The sequence below is a fragment of the Esox lucius genome, chromosome 2 (assembly GCF_011004845.1).
Source record: "Esox lucius isolate fEsoLuc1 chromosome 2, fEsoLuc1.pri, whole genome shotgun sequence".
Classification (NCBI taxonomy): domain Eukaryota; kingdom Metazoa; phylum Chordata; class Actinopteri; order Esociformes; family Esocidae; genus Esox; species Esox lucius.
The window spans coordinates 16,986,012-17,008,065 of record NC_047570.1 but is presented as its reverse complement, the minus strand read 5'-3'; the positions used below and the strand labels follow the sequence as shown (position 1 = coordinate 17,008,065).

The 22,054-nt window shown below is 46.1% G+C and overlaps 2 protein-coding genes and 1 long non-coding RNA gene across 14 annotated transcripts in view; 2 read left to right on the top strand and 1 right to left on the bottom strand.

Annotated features, from left to right (window-relative positions):
* Nucleotides 1–503: 503 nt before the first annotated feature.
* On the top strand, nt 504–5,012 carry atxn1l (ataxin 1-like; the record flags this gene model as incomplete). Its single annotated transcript, XM_013138597.4, has 3 exons — nt 504–643; nt 2,038–3,191; nt 3,894–5,012. Coding segments are annotated over exons 2-3 (2,139 nt in total), but the record flags the coding sequence as incomplete, so codon positions are not given.
* LOC117593333 lies at nt 5,013–10,782 on the top strand. The gene is made up of 2 exons (XR_004574777.1): nt 5,013–5,670; nt 5,948–10,782. It is a non-coding gene; the product is annotated as an uncharacterized LOC117593333 (long non-coding RNA).
* A 1,727-nt stretch (nt 10,783–12,509) lies between these two features.
* LOC105016628 (zinc finger protein 821) overlaps nt 12,510–22,054 on the bottom strand; it is a 28,448-nt gene continuing 18,903 nt past the window's right edge. For all 12 annotated transcript variants that reach the window (XM_020053774.2, XM_020053769.2, XM_020053765.2 and 9 more), the window contains 3 exons: nt 18,331–18,429; nt 17,752–17,918; nt 12,510–16,683 (listed from right to left, as the gene is read on the bottom strand). In XM_020053774.2, coding sequence (XP_019909333.1) covers nt 15,642–16,683; nt 17,752–17,918; nt 18,331–18,429 — 1,308 coding nt within the window. In that variant the 3' untranslated portion in view covers nt 12,510–15,641. The remainder of the gene's footprint in view (nt 16,684–17,751; nt 17,919–18,330; nt 18,430–22,054) is intronic.

Here is a 22,054-nt window from a genome sequence, read left to right as displayed (position 1 = left end):
TTGATAGCTGCAATGCTAGGTAACAGGCAAATACTTATCTGACACGTAAAGCAGATTCATACGGAGACATAGACTACCGCTTCCAGGCTGAGCTTTTCCTTATCTTGTCGCACACAGCACAAATCAACACATGTCACTAGCACCCCCTGCAGTCTAGATCGTCAAACGAGAAAAAAAACTCCTGTCTTTACTGTTAGTAATGCTGTCATAATTCAGGCACCACCTAAATAATGTCGCAGAGTTAAAATAGTTATTTCCGAAAGATTGTCATTTAGAGAGAAACCAGGCAGTGTTTGTTCGAAAGGGAAATGGGGAATTCCAGCAACCCTTTAAGTAAACATTTGGTGAAAATTCCAGACTTTCTAACAGAAATTAGATTTGCGTATGTTGTATTAATTTCTATTTTTAAAAGTTCACATTTAAAAGGAAATTCACAATTGGAACTTATTCCAAAATGCTGGATTTGATCCAGGAAATTGAATTTACTATGTGTGACGTCATCTAGGAGCGCCACTAGGTTTTCGTCTACTGGCCTCAGAAATGGGCTCGACTCATCAGCCCTGATTTCTACAAAATATTATTCTAATATTAAGTGTTCTTAAAGCTTAAGGCACTCGAGGCATATCCACAATGATATTTGGAGGTAAGTGCACTAGAACAGAGGAAGTATTGTCGTTTGGAGATTATTTATGTTAGTATTTATATCGCGAATATCGTAGGCGAGGAATTGCTATCCAGATAGCTAGCTAGCCATTACTGTTCGCTGATGTCCAGCCATAAATTATGACGCTGCCATAATAGCCTACTCATTTCAGTTTCATCCCCACCAAGTTAACTAACTTTGCAAGTAGCTGTATTGTTATCCGATGATTTGATCGTGTTTTGTATTAGTATTCTCAAGCTTGTTTGAAATAACGTTAGAAGAAACACTCCGATTGCTACTTCCATCCCCTCTAATCATAAATGTCAGTTTTAGCAACTAGCGAGAGTTATATCATTTGAGATTATTACGTTTTATATCAGATGTTCCCATTTTTCTGTATTTAGTTTATTTTACGGCGAAAACATGATTTTTCAAAGTGTACAGTCAATAGAGAGAATTGTTCTTATTAGTTTATTTAACTATGTAAACAAAGTGCTTTACCAACTTGGCCTGTTGTAGCTAGCGAATACTGCTAATATCATCATGGTCAAGTCCCTTGAGCCTTGATAGAGTCTGAGGACAACACACATTTTATGTAAATATCAAGTAGCCTACAACCACACTGCATTACTGCGCTCTTTTGCACGTGGACAGTGAAGCATTTGATATTAATCTGGGTCACGTATACCTTACAATGAATTATTAAGAAGAGGATAGCTGTGGGTGTGTTCGAGAGAAGGGTTTGTTGTGTAGGTGGTTATGCAAGTCTGGGTGGGTCTTGAACGGTCTAAAATCTGGCTGCACATCCTTACATTTCCCTCCCCCAGCTTCCTGGTAGTAATCCAATTGAGTGTGGAGCAAATACACAGCATTGTCATGGGACAAGACAATATAATTAGCGGATGAAAAAATTGTAGTGAGTTCTGAATCAACCTAAAGCATTTAGCTACAGTTGCTGCAACTGAGGTGTAGGTATTTCTCTACATTACTTTCTTTTTCCATTAGCCTGTACCAAGGCATGTTGTCATGGTGAGAAAGCAATATCCAAAAGACAGTAAAATAGCTGTAAATGTGCCAAATCTTTCTTAAATCTTGTCATAACATTTTACATTTAAGTCATTTAGCAGACACTCTTATCCTGAGTGACTTTCAACATCTGACAATCATAACATAGGATAAAGCAAATATGCAGAAATATTAATAAATATCCAGATATTACCTGACATTTTGTGTGTTTTGTGTTCTTTGTTAATAATTTGCTGGATCTTGTGCCAAGGTCACAAGTTTCCTTTCATACTTATTTTTCCAAGATCTTGGCACTCTGAGCCTGGCATATGACATTGGTTTATAAGGCTATGAGATGATGACCTATTAGTCTTTCTCTGTGTTTTCAGGTGAGGTGGTCGACAAGGTCAGCTGGAGGTTCTCAGAGCTGGTTCCTGTGGTGCTGACTGCCTGGCCGGCAGGCTCCTATCCCAGTGCTGCACAGTAAACCTCTTGCTTCCAGATAACACCACGCGGCACTGCCATGAAGCCGGCTCACGAGCGCAACCAGGAGTGCCTGCCTCCCAAGAAGAGGGATCTCAACAGCAGCACCAGTAGTAGTAGTGGGGCAGGAGGCGGAATGGGGGGATGTGGCGGTGGCGGAGGAGGAGGCGGGGAAGAGGTGGCCTCCGTTCAAAGCTCAGGGGTCAGTGGTGACAGTCAGGGTGGAGGCCCAGCAGTGGAGTGGCTACGTGCTCAGCCCGGCCTCCACTATGGAGTTGAGAGTGCTGAGGGGATCCAAGGGCTGCCTGTTGACCAGTACAGCATGCTCTATAAGGTGGCCCTCCCGTCTGTCTCTTACTCCCAGGCCAGTCTGCATCCAGTGTTAAGCCACATCTCTTCTGCTTACACGGTCCCCTCGTCCCTGCTACAGCATCCAGGTCTCCCCTATCCCCCCCTTGGCTACGCTCAGATCCCCCACTCCTCTTTCCAGTTTGTCACCTCCCCGTACGGTGCGGTCCCTTATGCAGTCTCCCCTGGCTTCGTCCCCAGCACCATGATTTCCCCCTCAGGTACCCTCTCCCAACCCCACCTGGTCCCCTACCAGTCAGTCATCCAGGAGGGGGTGGTCTCCCCTCCTCCCCAGGCCCAGGTATCTGCCCATGCCTTTGCCAAAGTGGGATCGTCCGGAGGGGTCCCGATGATGCTGACCTCAGAACCAGTGGCCCAGCACCAGCAGCACCTGAGTGTGCTGCCCACCACGGAGCTCAGTCCCCGGGGTGTTCCAGTGTTCTACCACCCTCAGGGCACCAGGGCCGTGCCTCCCCCCAGGGACCCCTACACCGGGCAGCAGGAGACGGACAGGGAGGTGAACGGTGGGGAGAGGGAGCACTCCAGGGAGATGCTCCAGGAGTCGGTCTACATGAACAGGAACGCACGGCCCCTGCAGACCGCATCGGCCTCTGTGATGCAGGAGCAGGCTCAGGACAGGAGCCTGAAGAGCCGCCGGCTGGACGAGAGGGCTTCGCCGGGGCAGCGCAGCACCCCAGACACGGACCTAGAGGTGAGGCTGAGGTTTTGTCTGAGTTCGTTCACCTCCGCCGCCGCTGTTCTGCTGTGTTCGGGCTGATAGTGGCAGATGTGGTCATTGATAGCTGCCTCAGCCCGAACAGTGGTTGAACAACATCCGGGCTTTGCTGTGCATCGCTGTTAGCTGACTGTTACTGTGCGTACCGGGCACGACAAAACAGGTGCTCCCGTCTTTCCCCGTAAGTGGGCCACTTCAGTTAATTTCAGTTTTTGTGTTCTGAGTGACTGGGTGCTTTAAATGGAGAGGATTCTAGGTGTTATGAAGGTGAGATGGAGAATTCCAACACGTGCTTTGATGGGGGTATGAGCCACACCACGCTCCACACCACGCTCCACTGACACCCAAAACGTAATTTACGTTATGGAGTCGTTGATGGCTGTGCGGGGTTGCACGGTGTTCTCAAGTCAGTCAGGCATATGTTTGTCGTATTGTAAAAAGACACGTGCTGAAGAACACACTTTCTAATGTGTTCACAAAAATGACTCTTTCTGAAGTGCCCCTTGTCATGTTAATAAAATGAGCTTTCAACTGACTTAAATAGTAATTTATAATGGGATGTAAATAAGCATGTTCTATTTGAAGGCCTTTCCTTTCTGTCAGGAGTGCATTAACTACTTTAGTCTTCGTCTCATCGATTGAAACGTCTTCACGTGACTCCTCTTTGTCGTCCTCAAGGTTCAGCAGGTGGTTGGTCGCCTAGCCTCTCCCATCCAAGGCGGCGGCCGTAAAGAGGTATCCTTTGGTCCCCTGAACCTATCCCAGGGCTCCCAGAGAGGCAGAGAGGCTCATGGGGAGGCGGGGGGTAGGACGTCGTATGCAGTCCACCCTGCGGTGTACGGAGACCCCAGAGCTCCTCCCCATCAGCAGCAGGCAGGCCAGCCGGGCCACGCCGTCTTCTTGGCCAACGGACAGCCAGTCCTGGTCCCTTTGGACTACCCCCACCATCAGCTGCCCCCTCACCACTACCCCGGCCAGCCCAACGACACGCCGCCCCCGGTCACCATGACCTCCCCAACGCCCCACTCCAAACCCCCGGAACATCCGGCCAGAGCGTGCCTCCCGGACAGGGCCGTGGCGGAGCTGGCCCCCGTGCAGCACCCGGCGCCCTCCAACCCCTCCCACTTCATGAAGGGCGCCATCATCCAGCTGGCCACAGGGGAGCTGAAGCGTGTGGAGGACCTGCAGACTCAGGACTTTGTGCGGAGCGCTGAGGTGAGCGGCGGACTGAAGATCGACTCCAGCATGGTGGTGGACATCAGGGCCATTCAGCAGCGGCCCGGCCTGGTGGCGCTGCACTTCACGGTGGGCGAGCAGCAGAGCAAGGTGACCATCGACGTGCCCCTGGAGCACCCTTTCTTTGTGTTCGGCCAGGGCTGGTCGTCCTGCAGCCCAGAGCGCACGTCGCAGCTGTATGGCCTGGCCTGCCACCACCTGCAGGTGGGAGACGTGTGTGTGTCGGTCGCACTGCAGCCGCCGGCCCAGCAGCAGCCCCCGCCGTCCCAAGCCAGCACATACACCAAAGCCAACTCCGCGCCGGGGGTTGTCAGCCAGGCCATGGGCCCCCCCGCGCCCCAGCAGCCCAGGACACAGCCGCATTACCGGACGGAGCGCCTCCACCGGGACCGGGAGAAGGGCGAGAGGGACGAGGCCGTGCAGGTAGGCGGCGCTGGGCGCAGTGAGACGCCCCCCAGACCAAATAGGACTTCAGCGGAGCACGCGAGGAGCCAGAGCAGTTACTATTTGCACACGGAAGGTCCTGCTCGTGCGGGGGCGGGACCGGGGGCGGGACCGGGGGCGGGACCAGGGGGGTTGGGCGGGGTATCGACAGTGTCGAGCGCATCTCAGAGGCGCTGGTCCGCCCCGGGCCTTCAGAGGTACCTTAAGGGGGAGGAAGGGGCCCATCCTCAAGTGGGCACTTCCGGCTCCTCCCGACCTGCCTTCATCCCACAGGAGGTCAAACTGTCCATTGAGGGGCGCTCTAATGCTGGGAAGTAGCACCACATCACAGAAGAGACTGGCAGATGAGCAAAAGCGAGGGAGAGAGATTGGAAAAGAGTTGGAATGTAGCCTCAGAATGTTGAGATTTTGCACACCTAAGATTACAGCAGAACTGCCTTGTCTGGTGGCTGGTCAGGACCGCTCTCTCTGGCCTGCCAGTGGATCAGTCAGTCTGGACAGCTCCGGGTTCTGGTCAGGTGGTCGGGTGTCTGCTTTTCCAGACTGACAGATGAGAGGGTGCAGCAGGGAGTGCATGTAGCTGGTGAATCACCTACCAAAGCCCTTGCAGACCTTCCTCGTTAACCGCCCTAACAGTCCTTATCAGACGGTAACCTTCACATTCACTGGCCTGTCTCTCTTCTCTCTGAACCAACCATCTCTTCTGGAAACCTGAGGCTAAGGAGAATCTGTAGCCAAGGTGTGGCGAGACGGACACCGGGCGGGGTCTGAGGCAGTGAGTGGTTTATTCTTGTATGCACTCTGTGTCTCTGTACACCCCCCCCCCCCTCCCCCCCACACCTTTCTGTTTTGGTTTTGTTACCTTTAAAAGCTTTCTCCCAAAAAGAATAGACTGAAAGCACACTCTAGCGGTGCTGAATTGCTGGCACATGTTTTCCCCAGGCCTCTAATGATGTATGCATGTTGATTCAGACCCCACCTGTCCATATCTCTTGGTGTGCTTCTGTGGCGGGTGCTCAGACATACTGTCCTCCTGCCTCCTCTGCTCTCAGGGTTTAGTCTTCTGAGACGGAGCCTTGGAGGTCTTTCTATCAGCTCCTTCAATCAACCAATCAGAACACAGGAAATGGCTTACTCCATTGCAATGCACCAACCGCAGTGCTCGTTCTTTTGTTTACACCTCAACCTGTCTTTGGGCCACAGTTTCCCATTTTTTGGTAAAAAAAAAATATATATATATATATAGAAAGAAATATCATGCATTCCAGGATGGTAATGATTGTCCACCACATACAGTGCAGATCAGTGTTTCCTGACCAACACAGCCTTTACTGCCTGCTTGCTGTACCTCAGCGTTCCTGGGCCCGCGTGCCACAGTGTCCTGTCGTTGCGTTAGTTCTGTCTCTGAGGCACTGGCTGGTCTACACCACAGTCACCTGTGGGAACCAAGCCCAGAGCCCACATGGGCCAGTAGAGGCTGCAGGCAATTGGCGGCTCAGATGGCTGCCCTGAAGGGACAGTGCTGGCCGGAGTGGATACCCCAAAGAGCTATGTCGGACCTCACCGGCTCAGTGAAGCAGCCCCTGGGGCTGTGGCAGGGAAACCCTGTGTGTTGGAAGGGGCGTAATTGGCTCTGCCTATTTTTATTTCCTTTCCCACTATCGTCCTGACCCAAACTGTCCACTTGTCTTGTTTTGCAGTGAAAATAGTTGGGTGCGGTAAGATGTGGTTGGTCTGTCTCTCCAGCCTGGTTTGGGTGGGACATGGCAAAGTGCTTGTTCACATTATGCTACATTTTCTGAGACATATCGAAGAAGACGCTAGATTTTGTTGTTAACTTGGAGATATCATTACCTTCTGAGGTAGCGTGCGCCGCATTTTCAATAGAGCCCCCCTTCAGAGTTTTGCGAGTGTAAAAACGTCTGTAAGAACTGTATCAAGTTTCTGTGCAGTGCGCACAGGTATCGCAAAATCTTTCCCTCGTTTGACGGCCATAATCCGGCGTGGTACGCCTCTCATTTTTCGGTGTAAATTCAAACACTGGAAATGATTATGCAAACTAAAATAAATCCATCTAGCGTTTTATTCTCACTCGTAATGTAAACAAGCCCTTTTAGTCCTTGGTTATAAGCATTAGAGGGCCACGTCAGTTTTCACAGAGGTGTCAGAGAGGTGTAAAATGGTTGAGTCCAGTTAATCTTTGCTCAGTTACCAAAATCAAAGCAATATTTCTGTCAGGAGCACAAGGTTGGGCTACATTAACCTCACACTTAGGAAGTTTTTTGGGTTGTTGTTTTTATATGAATATACTGCTTGTGTATCTTTAACCTTGACCTTAAACGTTCCTGCTTTTCAAAGGTGATGCACAATTTGGGTATGAAATGTTTTTGTTGTTCCTGTACAGTTATTACAGATCCACAATCAAAGCATGATCTTGATTATTTTTTTTATTTCTTTTATTTTTTTTTACCTATTTAGAAAAAGAAAGAAATGGAAAACATGCATTTGTTCCGCAAAGTATGGCCTCTGTTATTATAGACTGGAGGTTTGTGCTCTGATCCTCACTGATAGTATTCTCTGGTTTAATATGGTTTACCCTATATGCTTTTCTTCAAGAGGCTTGACTCCCAAATCAGTGGTGACTGTCCACTATTCTGTCCTTTCTGTTATTGTACTGGTGAACAGTGTAGAATTATTTTACTTGTCCATGGCAAAATTATTTCAATGGATCATAAGATTGTATTGTATTGCACATAGAAATTGTCAAAAGTTGATTCACACTGACTTTGTAATCGAAATCACAAATCGTTTTTTTAGTTGTTTTTTTTTTTAAGGGAAATGTTTTGTAGTTATTGCATTTCTGAAGTATTCTTAAGATATTTTTGGCAAGATTAACTAAATTGCATGGTTGACACTGTTTACAAATTAGCCAAGACTAATGCTGCTGTTTCTTTTTATGGATACAGACTTCAGTTACTGAGAAACTTCACACAGATGAAAATATGACGAAGTGCAATTAGAGCAGATGTAAAAATGACTCAGACATTTACTTTAATATGGCATTCCATACAGTAGCCAGACATTCCCTTCAGGTAGTACAAATTACAAAGTTCTAGATTTGTGTTTATTTGTAATATTCTAGTCACAAAGACATTTTAACTTCACCTTCTAATAACGTCTCTAATCACTTCAGAACCAGTAGTCCTTGTCAGAATGGTGTGTATTTGTTTTATTATTACCTATGTTATAAAATGTGCAGACCCAAACATTAATATCCAGGCTCACTGATAGCAAGTGAGGAGGCGGAAAATGGTGTTAGCTGGTGTGTCAGAGAATCTCAGACGTGGCCTGCCCCTGTATCCTGGCGTGGGGCTCTGAGGGGAAGTCTGGTGTGAGAGTGTGCTGTTGACACCCACTGCCTTCCGGTGGACTCAAGTCCCCTGCATCCACGGTGTTTCTAGACAGCTGTGTCAGATCTAGTTCAAATGCCCCTTCCAACACCCCCACACTCACTGCCTCCAGGACATTTCACTTGAGCAGAGCCCCCAAGGACTTAAAGGGTCACTGGGGATACGGCCTTGGACGCTGTCTTTGGATAGACAACGGGGCCATGGGCGACTGGTCCTGAAGAAAAGGGTAGGTCTGTTAAACCAGTGGCGGGAGTTGCGTTCCGGTTGATCCCCTCATGTTGTGAATTACACTAGTGGTCTGTTGTCACTCAGAAATGGGGAGTAATAGACATGGGTGGTTTTCTTCAGAATACTTTTCTCTTTACAATAGTTACTTTGAGCATGTTTTCTTTTTAATGCAATAAGCAGTACTGTTACACAGAACACCCGAACATGTATTCTAGCATGTTTTGCTCATGAGGTAAACTCTAATGTCTTCAGTGTCCAAGTGTAGGGCAGGGTGGTAATGTATATACAAAACTGGCTGACACAGTCATTGTACACTGATCTGTTAAGTACTATTGTCTATCTGCGCCATGGGTGAATATAGTGTGTTTGCTTGTTCATTCAGGCCCCTTAGTTAGACACTAGCCTTCTGAGTTTATTAGTGTGATGTTATTCAGCCCATAACCTCAACTCTACGTTCCCTTGCAATTCACAGCCCACATGCACAAATGGCATGTCTTACCCCCTCCTGCCCTGGCCATACCACCCAATGTCTGTCTGACTCTTCATTTTGGGTTAACAAAGTGTTTTTTAAGGTGCAAGCAGTTCTTCCTATGTCTTTTTCCTTCTCTACTGAGAACAGTATATTTCAGTGGCCATATGACATTCATCTGCGAATGATCGAAGCAGACGCTCAGCGGCCCCGGTCCGTTTAGCTTGTGCTGTGGGTGTGGACGTTCTGCAGCAGTAGGCTACACCTAACTAACCACTGGAAGAGGGAACAGTCCTGTATGTTATTAAACTCTCTTCTCATTAGGCTAGTCTTTTACTACGATTTTATTCAAGACAGAAATTTGCACTCGTTTGCCATCCTTTATAGTGTTATAAAATGAACTGTTGGTTAATTAAAGAGGTTTGTGTTCTTAGCACACTCAAACCGCCAGTTAAACAATCACTCGACAGTTGTGTGCATGTTTGTATCAATAGATAGTTTTGTATCAAACTTGTCAATAATGCCTTAAGATCTGCTTCGTACAATGTGTAAATGGTAAGATGTTTAGAAGTCACCCAGGTTCCTTTTTTTCCTGTAGCTACAAAGGTGGAACATTTAACTCCAGTTACATTAACCCCCTTGGCACGCTGCTGTTTGATTCATGAGCAGAAAGGCATTTGGAGAAGATGCACTGTATCTCTGGATGTGAGTAGATGACAGAGGTGTCTTTGTAGTTGATTTTCCACACACCACCGTCTTAGTTTTTATTGTGAGTGGATGTTGAGAATAGGTCCCTGGAGTTGAGAGGTTGTGCTTGATATCTTTTGAGTTTTGGTCCGTGGTATGATCTGCCTGACCGAGGTGCTGGTTATTTTGGGTGTGGAGAGAATGAGAGGTTCATTTTGGGTCAGTTAGTTTGCTGCCACACAAGGAGACATGCCCATGGGTGGCATCACATTCCCTCCCTCAGGGAACCAAGGTTATATTACACTTAGCCCAAGGCTTCCAAAACCAGGAACAACTTTCCTTTATTGGTAGTAGTTTCATATTCTGTTGCCTTGTTTTGTGATTATGGAAAAAGGCTTTATGACCCTTATAGAAAGTAGCCGTCAGTCTCGTCTGATCTTGTGTGACTGAGGTAAATGGACTGGATGGGATGGGGTTTTCGCCAGGCACTTGAGATGCAGAATTAAATCAGGATGATAAGAAAGGTTATACAATTTAAACAAGTCCTTGTGTATTTTCAGATTTGACATTTGTACTTTTGGCACTAAAGTGACTGCTTTTTATGTGACCTGTGACCCGTTTGAAAAGAAACAGCATCTTTTTTTAATGCATTAAATCTGCAAAATATATGCAATGATGTATATGTCATATTAAATCCTCAAATATAATCCAGGTTGTATAAACTTTGTATAGTGAGTTTTAATATTGTATGGCTGTATCAATATGTATTGATTCTTATCAGAAGCCTTAGCGTTGTCTACCCAAAGTGCTCCCTTAGAAATCAGTACCCTACACCTACCTGAACTTTACAAAGCATTAAGAACTATATTTTGTTGCGTTTCATTTGTACCCTTTTTGAATAAAATAGATTTGTACTGTATATTTGTACCTCCGTGTGAACTACTTAGGGCTGTTATGTTTTTGTTTTGCAGTTTTAATTCTATGTACTTAAGGACACAAAGATATTGTATTTTTATTGTTACAGCTAACTTCTTGGAGATATTGCATTTATCATGTTTGTTAAGTAAACACAATATAATATATATAAATACTATTCCCCTATATTTACGTGTGTTCATTTGGTCTCTCTGAGTAGTCAACATGCCTGCATGTTCACACCTGAGTGATGGGATGTCAGTGCTGGAGCTACAGTAGTTTGAATGGTCAACACACCTGAGTGATGGGATGTCAGTACTGGAGCTACAGTATTTTGAATGGTCAACACACCTGAGTGATGGGATGTCAGTGCTGGAGCTACAGTAGTTTGAATGGTCAACACACCTGAGTGATGGGATGTCAGTACTGGAGCTACAGTAGTTTGAATGGTCAACACACCTGAGTGATGGGATGTCAGTACTGGAGCTACAGTAGTTTGAATGGTCAACACACCTGAGTGATGGGATGTCAGTACTGGAGCTACAGTAGTTTGAATGGTCAACACACCTGAGTGATGGGATGTCAGTGCTGGAGCTACAGTAGTTTGAATGGTCAACACACCTGAGTGATGGGATGTCAGTACTGGAGCTACAGTACTTTCTGGGTCAAGAACCACAACTAGTTTACAGGTTTACATTACCAATGGTTAATTGCCCCGGGAAAGTCTATGCCAGGGTTCTGGAGAGGAGAATATGGCCGATTAGTAGAACCTTGGAATCATGAGGAACAGTGTGTTTCGTCCGGGCCGTGGAACACTGGACCAGCTCTATACCCTCTACGGGGTGCTGGAGGGTTCATGGGAGTTTGCCCAACCAATCCACATGTGTTTTGTGGATTTGGAGAAGGCATTCAACTGTGTCCCTCACGGCATCCTGTGGAGAGTGCTTCGGGAATATGGGGTAAGACCTACGACACGCTGGAGGGACTATGTCTCCAGGCTGGCCTGGGAACGCCTCGGTGTCCCCCCGCAAGAGCTGGAGGAAGTGTCTAGGGAGAGGGAAGTCTGGGAGTCTCTGCTTAGACTGCTGCCCCTGCGACCCGGCCCCGGATAAGCGGAAGAATTATGATGATGATGATAATTGTCCCAGCAGCAGTAAAACACGTCTTCAAATGAACAACGATATAAAGAGAGCAGGTTAAGTACAGTACAATAAACCAGTGATATTTTCATGTCATTCCATGTTCTTGTGGTCTGCGCTGCTCACAACACATCCCAGAGTTAGCTTTGGACAGCACTACATTGTGTAGGTGTTACAGAGGTTTATGACACTGTCTGCCCTGAATAGAGGCCTTTGTGGCCCAGAGAGAGAGCATCTATTTCTGTGGCTCTATTTGCTGACTTTGTGCCTAGGGTGAACTCTGAAAACGAGACAGACTGACACCCGCTCTGTCGTAAAGTCAATGTTTATTTTCACATTCTACTCCTGCTTTCATTATCATCTGTACATCTGTTAATCCAGTAACAGAACGCCTGCCCAAAAGGACCCATCGGTTCCATTGAAAACAGAACTGGCATAGTGTTCTCTTTTTCACTTAAGTTCATCCTCATTCATTTTGGCCTTTGTAAAAGGATGTATTTTGTAAACATGGACATCAAAAGAATATCCCGGTAGACTAGTAAAAAGGCCAACATTTCAAGAACATTAAAAATATCTTTTGATTAAATTGAGAGGAAAAAAAACAGGCAGGCATTGAAAAACAGTACAATACAAGCTCATATTTAACCATTCTAGGGCAAATGGATGTTCACGACATGCAGTGTTTACCCCCTCGCAACTGTCACGCAAGGCAGAGCCTCAGACAGCGCTGTTGCAAAGCACACACACACATCTGGGAAACTGTAAATACCATGTCCTTTGTAGTATTTTAATATTCAAGAGCATATTCCACATAGTATTCATCTACTGTTTCTGAAGAAGGACACAGATCAGCAGCCAGTTTAAGATCAGTCAGAATACCCAGTATTCATTATTGAAAGTTCTCTATACGTTCCGTACTTGGCAGGGATGTCAATACTTTGATTATTTATCAAAGAATAATCATTTATATGGCAACTTTGGGCTCAATTAAATTAAACTTGCATTGCAGTACTTATACAGTAGCTCTTATTCCAAAGATCAGCTTAACTCACAGATTGATCTTGAGTACTGTTTAAAGACCCCCAACTACTTCCAGGGTGACCTCCGTCACAGCTATGCTTTCCTTTTCCCGAATCAGATGAGTGTGTGGTCTCCCCCTTGATCGCACCAAACCGGCTGCTTCTGGGAGTCCCCACAAGTGTGTAGGCATGGGATGAATGAATGCAAAGAACGTCACGGTGTCAACATCACTATGGTGGGTGGAAATGAATCCCAGCCATTCTTCAGCATTGTTCTGCTCTCTGTATCTCTTAAATGATTAGTGACATAAACCTGCTGAAATAAAGTTCAAGGACCAGGGCATGGCAGCCATGGCCAAACGGCCCTCACTGAGTTACATTGCCTGAGTTGCACAGTTCTATATATTGGAGTCCATTTTTTTCCCTGCACTCTGCATAGTTTTAAAAGAACATATCAAATTTCCTTGGAGCAAATAACACTTGCATAGAGGTTTGAACCACTCCTAGACTAACATCTGTGGACACCTAGAATGGAACTGTTTTGACCCCTGTTGAGGGGGCACTATTTCCTGGTGGTCTTTAGCCTGCGAGTGGCTCAAACTTTGAGCTTCTGTTGCTTTCTTGAAGAACACTGCAGAGAGGTGTACTACATACCCGGTTTAAGGAGTTAGCGAGGTCACTTCTGTCAACTCTAAGTTGAAATTTGGGATGAATGTCATACAAATGTGGCTCAATTTCTACTGCATCAAATCTGTTTTAGACAGTCGCCATAGTTGGGATTCCAAGTAGGAAATTCTGGCTTTGACTTTGACCTGTAAAATGACAGAATCATGATTGCACCTTGTTCTTTTCCCAGTTCCACATGGTTTTATATGCAGCATACAATCAAATGCCTCCCCCACAAATAATGCCTCATGCCCTTCATTTGAGGAAGACGACTGATCCAATCCTGTATTATTTAAATAGTGTTAAAATGTTTAAAAATACCAACCACATTACACATTTAGTAATGACAGAATGCATGGGAAAATTAACAAACGGTAAAAAAAATAATAAGTGTATAACAAATACATTTGCAATAGGATTGCAGGAAAGGGCTCTGTGAGTTGATACATATCCCAGATGACAAACGAACGATGAAGGCTGACAGCATTGCCCATTTCAGCCTGCTGAATTTGCAAGATAACCTTTGAATTTCACCACAAATGGAAATGTGGCACTGTCATATGGTCCAGCATTGTCTCAATGAAGAGCTTACTGTTTAACTAGCCCTGCGCTTACTAGCTAGCGACAGAAAAAACACATCGAACTTCAAAATACACATTAAGCCTGAGCTGGAATGCAGAGCTAATAGAAGCATGTTAATAAATAAACGCTGGGTGGATCTAGCGAGGTACGTAGTACACCACTCAGAAACCTGGAACACTGTCAATTTGGATCTGCAGAACTCAGTGGTGAAGTGTGTTGTATCGGAGGTAACCTCTGAGGCAAGAAACTGAGAACAAATTACCAAAGAGAAAGAAAATAACACATACAGTATAGAACCAAATATGGCAAAATGTGTACATTTCATCTAATATATAGAAACAAACAACCCCCCCCTCCCCCAGAAAAAATAAAATAATAATCACAAAATATACTGTATATTCACTTTGCATAAATATGTATTGGAATGAGGTCTATGAAGCAAATAGTAAGATTAGTTCTCTCCCCACTGGTCCGGGGTCAACTGGGCAATAAGGACTTCTGACCATGCTTATGTTCATTTGGAGCGGCAGAATGTAAACAAATGTGAAAAATACAGATATTTCCAATATACCCTGACACATTGACCTACATATAATAAGTTGGTTGAGCAAGGAAGTCATTCTGTATACGACGGTTTTGGGCAATTAGAACAATTCTAGTAAATTTAAATTGTCAGTTCACATGTCATAGAGATGACTAACACGGAGTGTAGAGAAAGTATTTTAAAAACACACTGATTGGGAATGGTCAATATGACTGATAAAGGCAAACCCGCAGTGTGGCAGTGTATACTGAGTTGAAAGGGGTTTTGTCGCTCATTTCATATGCAGAGATGATCAGATAAAATTGTGATGTATAGAACAGGCCCGTTTTCTATCGTTTCCTGTTTTATACCATACATATCTGACTGTTCTGAATGTTCAGTCCTGTTATATGAATGTTCAGCCCTGGTGCTTGAGACGTAATTGGGTCCAAAAATAAACACTCAGACAAACCAAAGACATATCCGGCATTATCTTCTGTAGTGTGTGTGTGTGTGTGTGTGTGTGTGTGTGTGTACACAAGTACACAAGGAGCTTTGGAAGCTGTCAGAACGCAGACCACAGGACTGATAGGGTTTGGCTTTTGCCCTTGGTGAGGTAGTTGATTGTGTGGATATGAGCTAACCAGAGCAGAAACCCATGTTGGCAGCGTTAGACAGAGAGGTGAGGCTACCCCAGCCATGGGGCTGGCAGAGAGGACCAGGGGGGAGGGAGAGAGCTGTGGGCTACATTACCCACTCCCATCGCTGGAGGTCCATGTGCAAAAGATAATCCTCCTCTATGGAAGTGGAACTTCTCCCATCACAAGGGGCGGTCTAACATCGCCCCCAAAACAGAACAGTAAAAATTTTCTTTACAACATGCTTTAACGATATTTACTGTGAATTGAAACATTATTTACCCTGTTAAATCATCCTGCTAGTTTGTAATAAATTAACGTTTGTTGACACAGGAGTTTGGGTATTTCCGCTGGGATTTCAACCAGCATGGAATGGTTCAATTTGTGACTTCTTAAGTCCAAAGGTGTATTGGAGAGGTCAGTGTTAACTCTTAGTAGTCCGGAAAGTGGTCCGTGGCGGCCCGGTCCTGCTAGGGCAGCTTCATGAAGAGGCCATTGTCCAGAGAAGGGACAGGCATGGGGCAGGGGAACTGGAACAGGCTCATGTCTGCTGTAAGAGCGGCCATGGCAGCCGGGTCGTGCTCGATCTGACCCCTGAGGGAGGGGTCGATCTTCTCTAGCCTCCGTTTCAGCCTCTTGGCCTCCCTCTCACGGATCAGTCGGGCCTGCCTCTTGTCCGGCGTCTCGTTGGCCCTCTTCATGCGCATGGCCTCCCGGTCCCTCTGCAGCCTCCTTGCCCGCTGCTCCTCGGTCTCCTGCAGCCTCTGCATCCGCTTGGCCTCGCGGTCCCGCAGCCGACGCAGCTCTCGCTCCTCGGGCGACTCGTGCTCTCGCTTGCTCTTCTTGGCGGTGCGCTCACGCTCCAGGCGGTGCATACGGGCCTCCACCGGCTCGTTCTTCCGGCGCATGGCCCACTTCCTCATGGGAGACTGGGCGTCCACCAGCTGCTGGTAGGCCACACAGCTGTTACACACCAGCAGCACCCCAGCCGGGTGCACAGGCATAGGGTTCAGGAGGTCAGGCAGCAGGGGCAAGCCTGATGAGGGGCTGAGGGCGTCAGGGAAGGAGGGGGGCGAGGACAGGAGGCTGTGGTGCAGTGAGGGCAGTGGGTGTCCCGGGTTGTGTCCATGCCCTTGGCCAGGGTTGTGACCCGGGTTGTGTCCCGGAACCTGGCCAGGGTTGTGACCCGGACCGTGTCCTTGGCCTAGGTTCGGGTTGTGTCCAGGAACTTGGCCAGTGTTGTGTCCTGGGTTGTGTACCGGGACTTGGCCGGGATTATGTCCCGAACCGTGGCTGTTTCCAGGGTTGTGCCCCGGGCCATGGTGTGGGCCGTGGTTCTGCACCGGGCCATGTCCTTGGGCTTGGTTGTGGCCAGGTCCGTGGATGTGTCCGGCACCATTACCAGGGTTTCCCATGGGGCTGCCAGAGACCGACTGGGACATGGAGCAGTTCTCATCTCCACTGCTGCACTCCATGTTGCTGCTGGTGTTCAGGACCTCGCGGAGCTTCTCCCTGGATAATGATGCAGAGGGAGAAGTAAGAACCAGCCCAACACCGAGCAGACAGACACCGACTCTAGCTAAACTCTGACCTCTTCAGGTTACCCATGTCCATGTGTGTTAAAGGCTGAAGCGCTGCACGATTTGGATAGAATATTGAACTTCGACCAAATATGGAAATTACAAATATGAATTGTGACATAACATTCTGTGTGCTTGTCTATCATAGACATTTTGACTTCATTAATGGGCAAACTGAAAAAAAATAAATAAATGACACTGAAACATCTAAAATGTATTACTAATTTCCATTTATTACCAAAGGTCGAGCCTGTGTCTGAAACAACTTGTGGTATTTTCTCCTTTAATGTTTGCTCCATTGCCAGTATTCGGGCAAACTTGATCAACCTTTGAGAAGTATTTTCTCTGATATGTTTGCTGGCACTGATCTTGAAGGGTGTATTTGGGACAATATGTCGGTGCCACTCTTGAAACAGACGTCTTCACTAGCATTTGAAGTTACAACTCAATTTGACATTTGAAAAAAACTTAAATACCCAAGAAACATGAAAGATTGTGTTACATCATCCCAGGGGGCCTATACTGTACAGCCTGGGTCTGCAGGGGGCCTATACTGTACAGCCTGGGTCTGCAGGGGGCCTATACTGTACAGCCTGGCTCTGCAGAGGGCCTATACTGTACAGCCTGGCTCTGCAGGGGGCCTATACTGTACAGCCTGGCTCTGCAGGGGGCCTATACTATACAGCCTGGGTCTGTCACTTCTGTGCGTCACTGCATACAATTATGGGATATGTCTAGGTATTAACTTAAATTACAAGAAATGTAAAAAACTAAGCTAAGACAGACCTTTTGTTGGACCCCCTTACAGAGGACACTTGACCGGCGGTTTGTACCATGCACCTTTCATTCATTCTCAGAGGCGAAAATCTCAGAAGTTGGCGATTGGATATCTCACAAATCAACGTGGCAATTCTGGTCATAATTTGGTTAGCTGTGCAGACCTGGTGTGGAGCAGGACATCCTGACAGAGGGCTGCCATGAGGACGATGGAGGTACACACCTGTTGAAGTTGTTTGTGTCCGTGAAGCGTGTCCCACACACGGCACAGTTGGAGAGACGGTCCTCAGAGTGGATGAGAAGGTGACGCCCCAGGGAGCCTGGCGAGCTGAGAGCACGGCCACACACTGGGCACACATAGCTCTTACTACTGCCCATCAGAGACGTGTGCTGAGAGAGAGATCATTTCATTAGGTAAACCGTAATGCTGTGTTTCGGGGAGTTTAATCAGCAGCCTAAATGTGACCAGCTTCAGTCCATACCTAACGAAACACAGAACAAATAGACACACGGTCCCCACTGTACATCATGGAAAAGGACATGGCTGCTTGTAAAAACCCAGGACAATCCAAAACACTGACTTAACTTGAAATAGGAGGAAACATCCATAACCCAGAGAACAATCACGTGACTGGATCCGATAGATCCCTTCTTTAGAAGAGTGACGCCAGAACCGACCGGAGGTTTCAAGATGATTACCCGCTACTAGCCCATTAGCCCCCTGACCCCACCATTAAGGCTGCGGAAGCTGTCTGAGCGTTTGGAGTCGTGTTGGAATGCCACTCCACTAGTCCAGCCTCACCTGGTAGACGTGTGTGATAAGCTGCTCAGGGCTGCTGAACTCCAGGGTGCACAGAGGACACACATAGCTGCTCATCAGGTTGGCCCCCTCCTCACTCTCCTGAGGAGCACAAAACACATGCAGTCACTGCTAATGTAGCGACACTGTGGACGACACGTTTGGATTCCTTGTTTTATTTAAGCTTTATTTACACCGGAGGAAACCAACTGAGACCACGGTCTCATTCACGGTGTTGCCCTGTGAACAACAGATCACATCAAACTAAAGAGATCAAAACGTAAAACCTTTAACAGAAATAGCTTCAGTGCCTGTGTAAGATATTCAGATTCCTTCATTTCGGTTACATTTTGCTGTGTTAAAGACCGATTCTAAATACAAAAAAAACATCACACACAAAAATGGGATCAACTGTAAAACCTGAAACACCGCAGAATTTTCCATCATTTATTGAAATTGATTAAAGATATATTTTTTTTAAATAGACCTAATTATATATTCCAAACGATGAGCTACGGTCAGGGCCGGATTGGGACTCATTTCCAGCCCGGGAGTTGCACGGTTGCACCAGCCCATTCAGGGAGGAGGGATGGCGGGCATAATGTACTACTGAAAAATGCACACTAATAAAAATAGAAATATCGATTATACTGAAATTCTTTTGAATAAAATATTGCAAATAACAAAAAAAAAAAGTGCTGTCATGCGATTAAAACAATCAATCCTGATAAATATCAAACTTCTGTAGTTAAACACCATTAACTTACATTTTTGTGTTCAAAGTTTATCCTTTCACACTTTCCTGTTTTAAAAATCAGTGCATTACTTTAAAGACATACTGTGCTATATTGTTAACTATGGACAGTGCCTGACTTGGAATTTAAGGAATTCAACTAGTCAAAGCCCAGTCAGTCTATAGCCCTTCTTATCTGGAGATCTGCAGGGTGTGCAGGCATTTGATCTAACACTAAATCAGACCTACGCTTTTCAAGGTATTGTACGTTGATGTTTAGGCTGAAATATGCCTGTAAACATTCCTGTAGCTTTCCTGATGGATGGTTAGCTACATCCAAATACTTGTCTCTCTTTAAGTGATTCCTAATAAAATAGGATACTTGAACAGGCAATGGTATAAACTAGTCAAGGTTGCTAGAGATGCTTATCCTCAAACATTAAATCAGGTGAGATATGTTATTTAAGCAGAGCATGCAATTTGTTTGTTCATTCCACTATTAGAATATGCTTAGATGGAAACGCTACTGGCGACGACATTGAGCTAATGCTTAGCTTAGAGAAGCACAAACAATAAATACTGACAATCTACCCATTTACAAGCATGGAGTTAAATGGTGGATTCCAGCAACGCACTGACTCGGGACAGGATAGTGAAGAGGGTCAGACCTATTGGTTTTTGGAGCGAGATTGACTTGCGGGACGCAAGTAGAGATATTCCAATTTGCAGGCTGACGGACTGAATTGATGGATGTGTAGTCCACAGCACACTAACCTGTTGTAAGGCAGGAGTCATTATCTAGAGTGGGGTAAACATTATAGCAGAGCATTCATGACACAAATGCCTACTCTCAAATAATTTACTGAAAAAAATACCTGCGATGCGCTCAGGATAGGTCAACTGCCAATAAAGTTACCAGTAAACATTAAGTGCAGGTGAGTACCGCAATCCTGACAGCTCCCGCTTAAGTCAAGCACTAGCTATGGATGGCTCTGAGGCTCAAAAATGTTAAATTCTCTAATGGCACAAAAAAAAAAAAGACCGGGATTAGGCTACATCTTAATCGGACATGTTTACGCATTAACTTAGACAGCCCTAATAAAAAGTTACATGATAAATTACATTAGATTTGGTCATCACAACAAGATGGAACTCCACTTATGACATGTCGGAGCGCGATCCTGAGCAAAAGGCAGCTATATACTCCGCACTGACAGAAAAGACCCTGGAAAAAATTAAGATATCGTCAGCTTGTCTGATGACGCTGAGGAGGTCCTCCAGGTGCCCAAACTCCTCAAAACGGTTACAACCCCAATGAGCACTGGCCGTCTGTGCCCATGATCCTACCTCTGAAAACAACGATTCTACAATCCACAGCCCCAAGCGAGGAAGACAGCAGTATCACCAGAGATTTCAAGTCTGCCATTAGAGAGGACCAGAACCACAGGAGCAGACATGGCCAGACACAGAGGAATCTCCTCCAAAAAAGAAGTCGGCCATGAAGGAGCTTGCTAGCAAGGACACAGGCAAGACGTTTCCCAACATTATCAAAGAGTAGGTGGCCTCCTAAAAGGCAGCAAGCGCCATTCAAGTGGGTTGTGATCCACTGGCATGGGGGAATAGCAGTGAGTGTAAATACCCTCACATTGGGGGAATAGCCGTGAGTGTAAATACCCTCACATTGGGGGAATAGCCGTGAGTGTAAATACCCTCACATTGGGGGAATAGCCGTGAGTGTAAATACCCTCACATTGGGGGAATAGCAGTGAGTGTAAATACCCTCACATTGGGGGAATAGCAGTGAGTGTAAATACCCTCACATTGGGGGAATAGCAGTGAGTGTAAATACCCTCACATTGGGGGAATAGCAGTGAGTGTAAATACCCTCACATTGGGGGAATAGCAGTGAGTGTAAATACCCTCACATTGGGGGAATAGCAGTGAGTGTAAATACCCTCACATTGGGGGAATAGCAGTGAGTGTAAATACCCTCACATTGGGGGAATAGCCGTGAGTGTAAATACCCTCACATTGGGGGAATAGCCGTGAGTGTAAATACCCTCACATTGGGGGAATAGCCGTGAGTGTAAATACCCTCACATTGGGGGAATAGCCGTGAGTGTAAATACCCTCACATTGGGGGAATAGCAGTGAGTGTAAATACCCTCACATTGGGGGAATAGCAGTGAGTGTAAATACCCTCACATTGGGGGAATAGCAGTGAGTGTAAATACCCTCACATTGGGGGAAAAGCAGTGAGTGTAAATACCCTCACATTGGGGGAAAAGCAGTGAGTGTAAATACCCTCACATTGGGGGAATAGCAGTGAGTGTAAATACCCTCACATTGGGGGAATAGCAGTGAGTGTAAATACCCTCACATTGGGGGAATAGCAGTGAGTGTAAATACCCTCACATTGGGGGAATAGCAGTGAGTGTAAATACCCTCACATTGGGGGAAAAGCCGTGAGTGTAAATACCCTCACATTGGGGGAATAGCCGTGAGTGTAAATACCCTCACATTGGGGGAATAGCCGTGAGTGTAAATACCCTCACATTGGGGGAATAGCCGTGAGTGTAAATACCCTCACATTGGGGGAAAAGCAGTGAGTGTAAATACCCTCACATTGGGGGAAAAGCAGTGAGTGTAAATACCCTCACATTGGGGGAAAAGCAGTGAGTGTAAATACCCTCACATTGCCATGGCGAGACACTCCCTGGCTGTGCCTGGCACTTGAACTCCCAGCGAGAGGGTGTTCTCCACGGCAGGGGACATAGTGACTGCAAAGAGGTCAACCCTCTCCCCAGACAATGTCAACATCCTTGTCTTTTTGAAAAATAATTTGTTATTTTTTAAGTTATAAGCTTTTTAAAATCATTTTTTTATGATGTGGACACAGGCAATTTTTTCATTCACTACTCTTCAAAGGAAGAAGGTATATTGGCTCATATTGCACTTTAATTTAACAATTGAGTATAGAATATTTTATTCAGA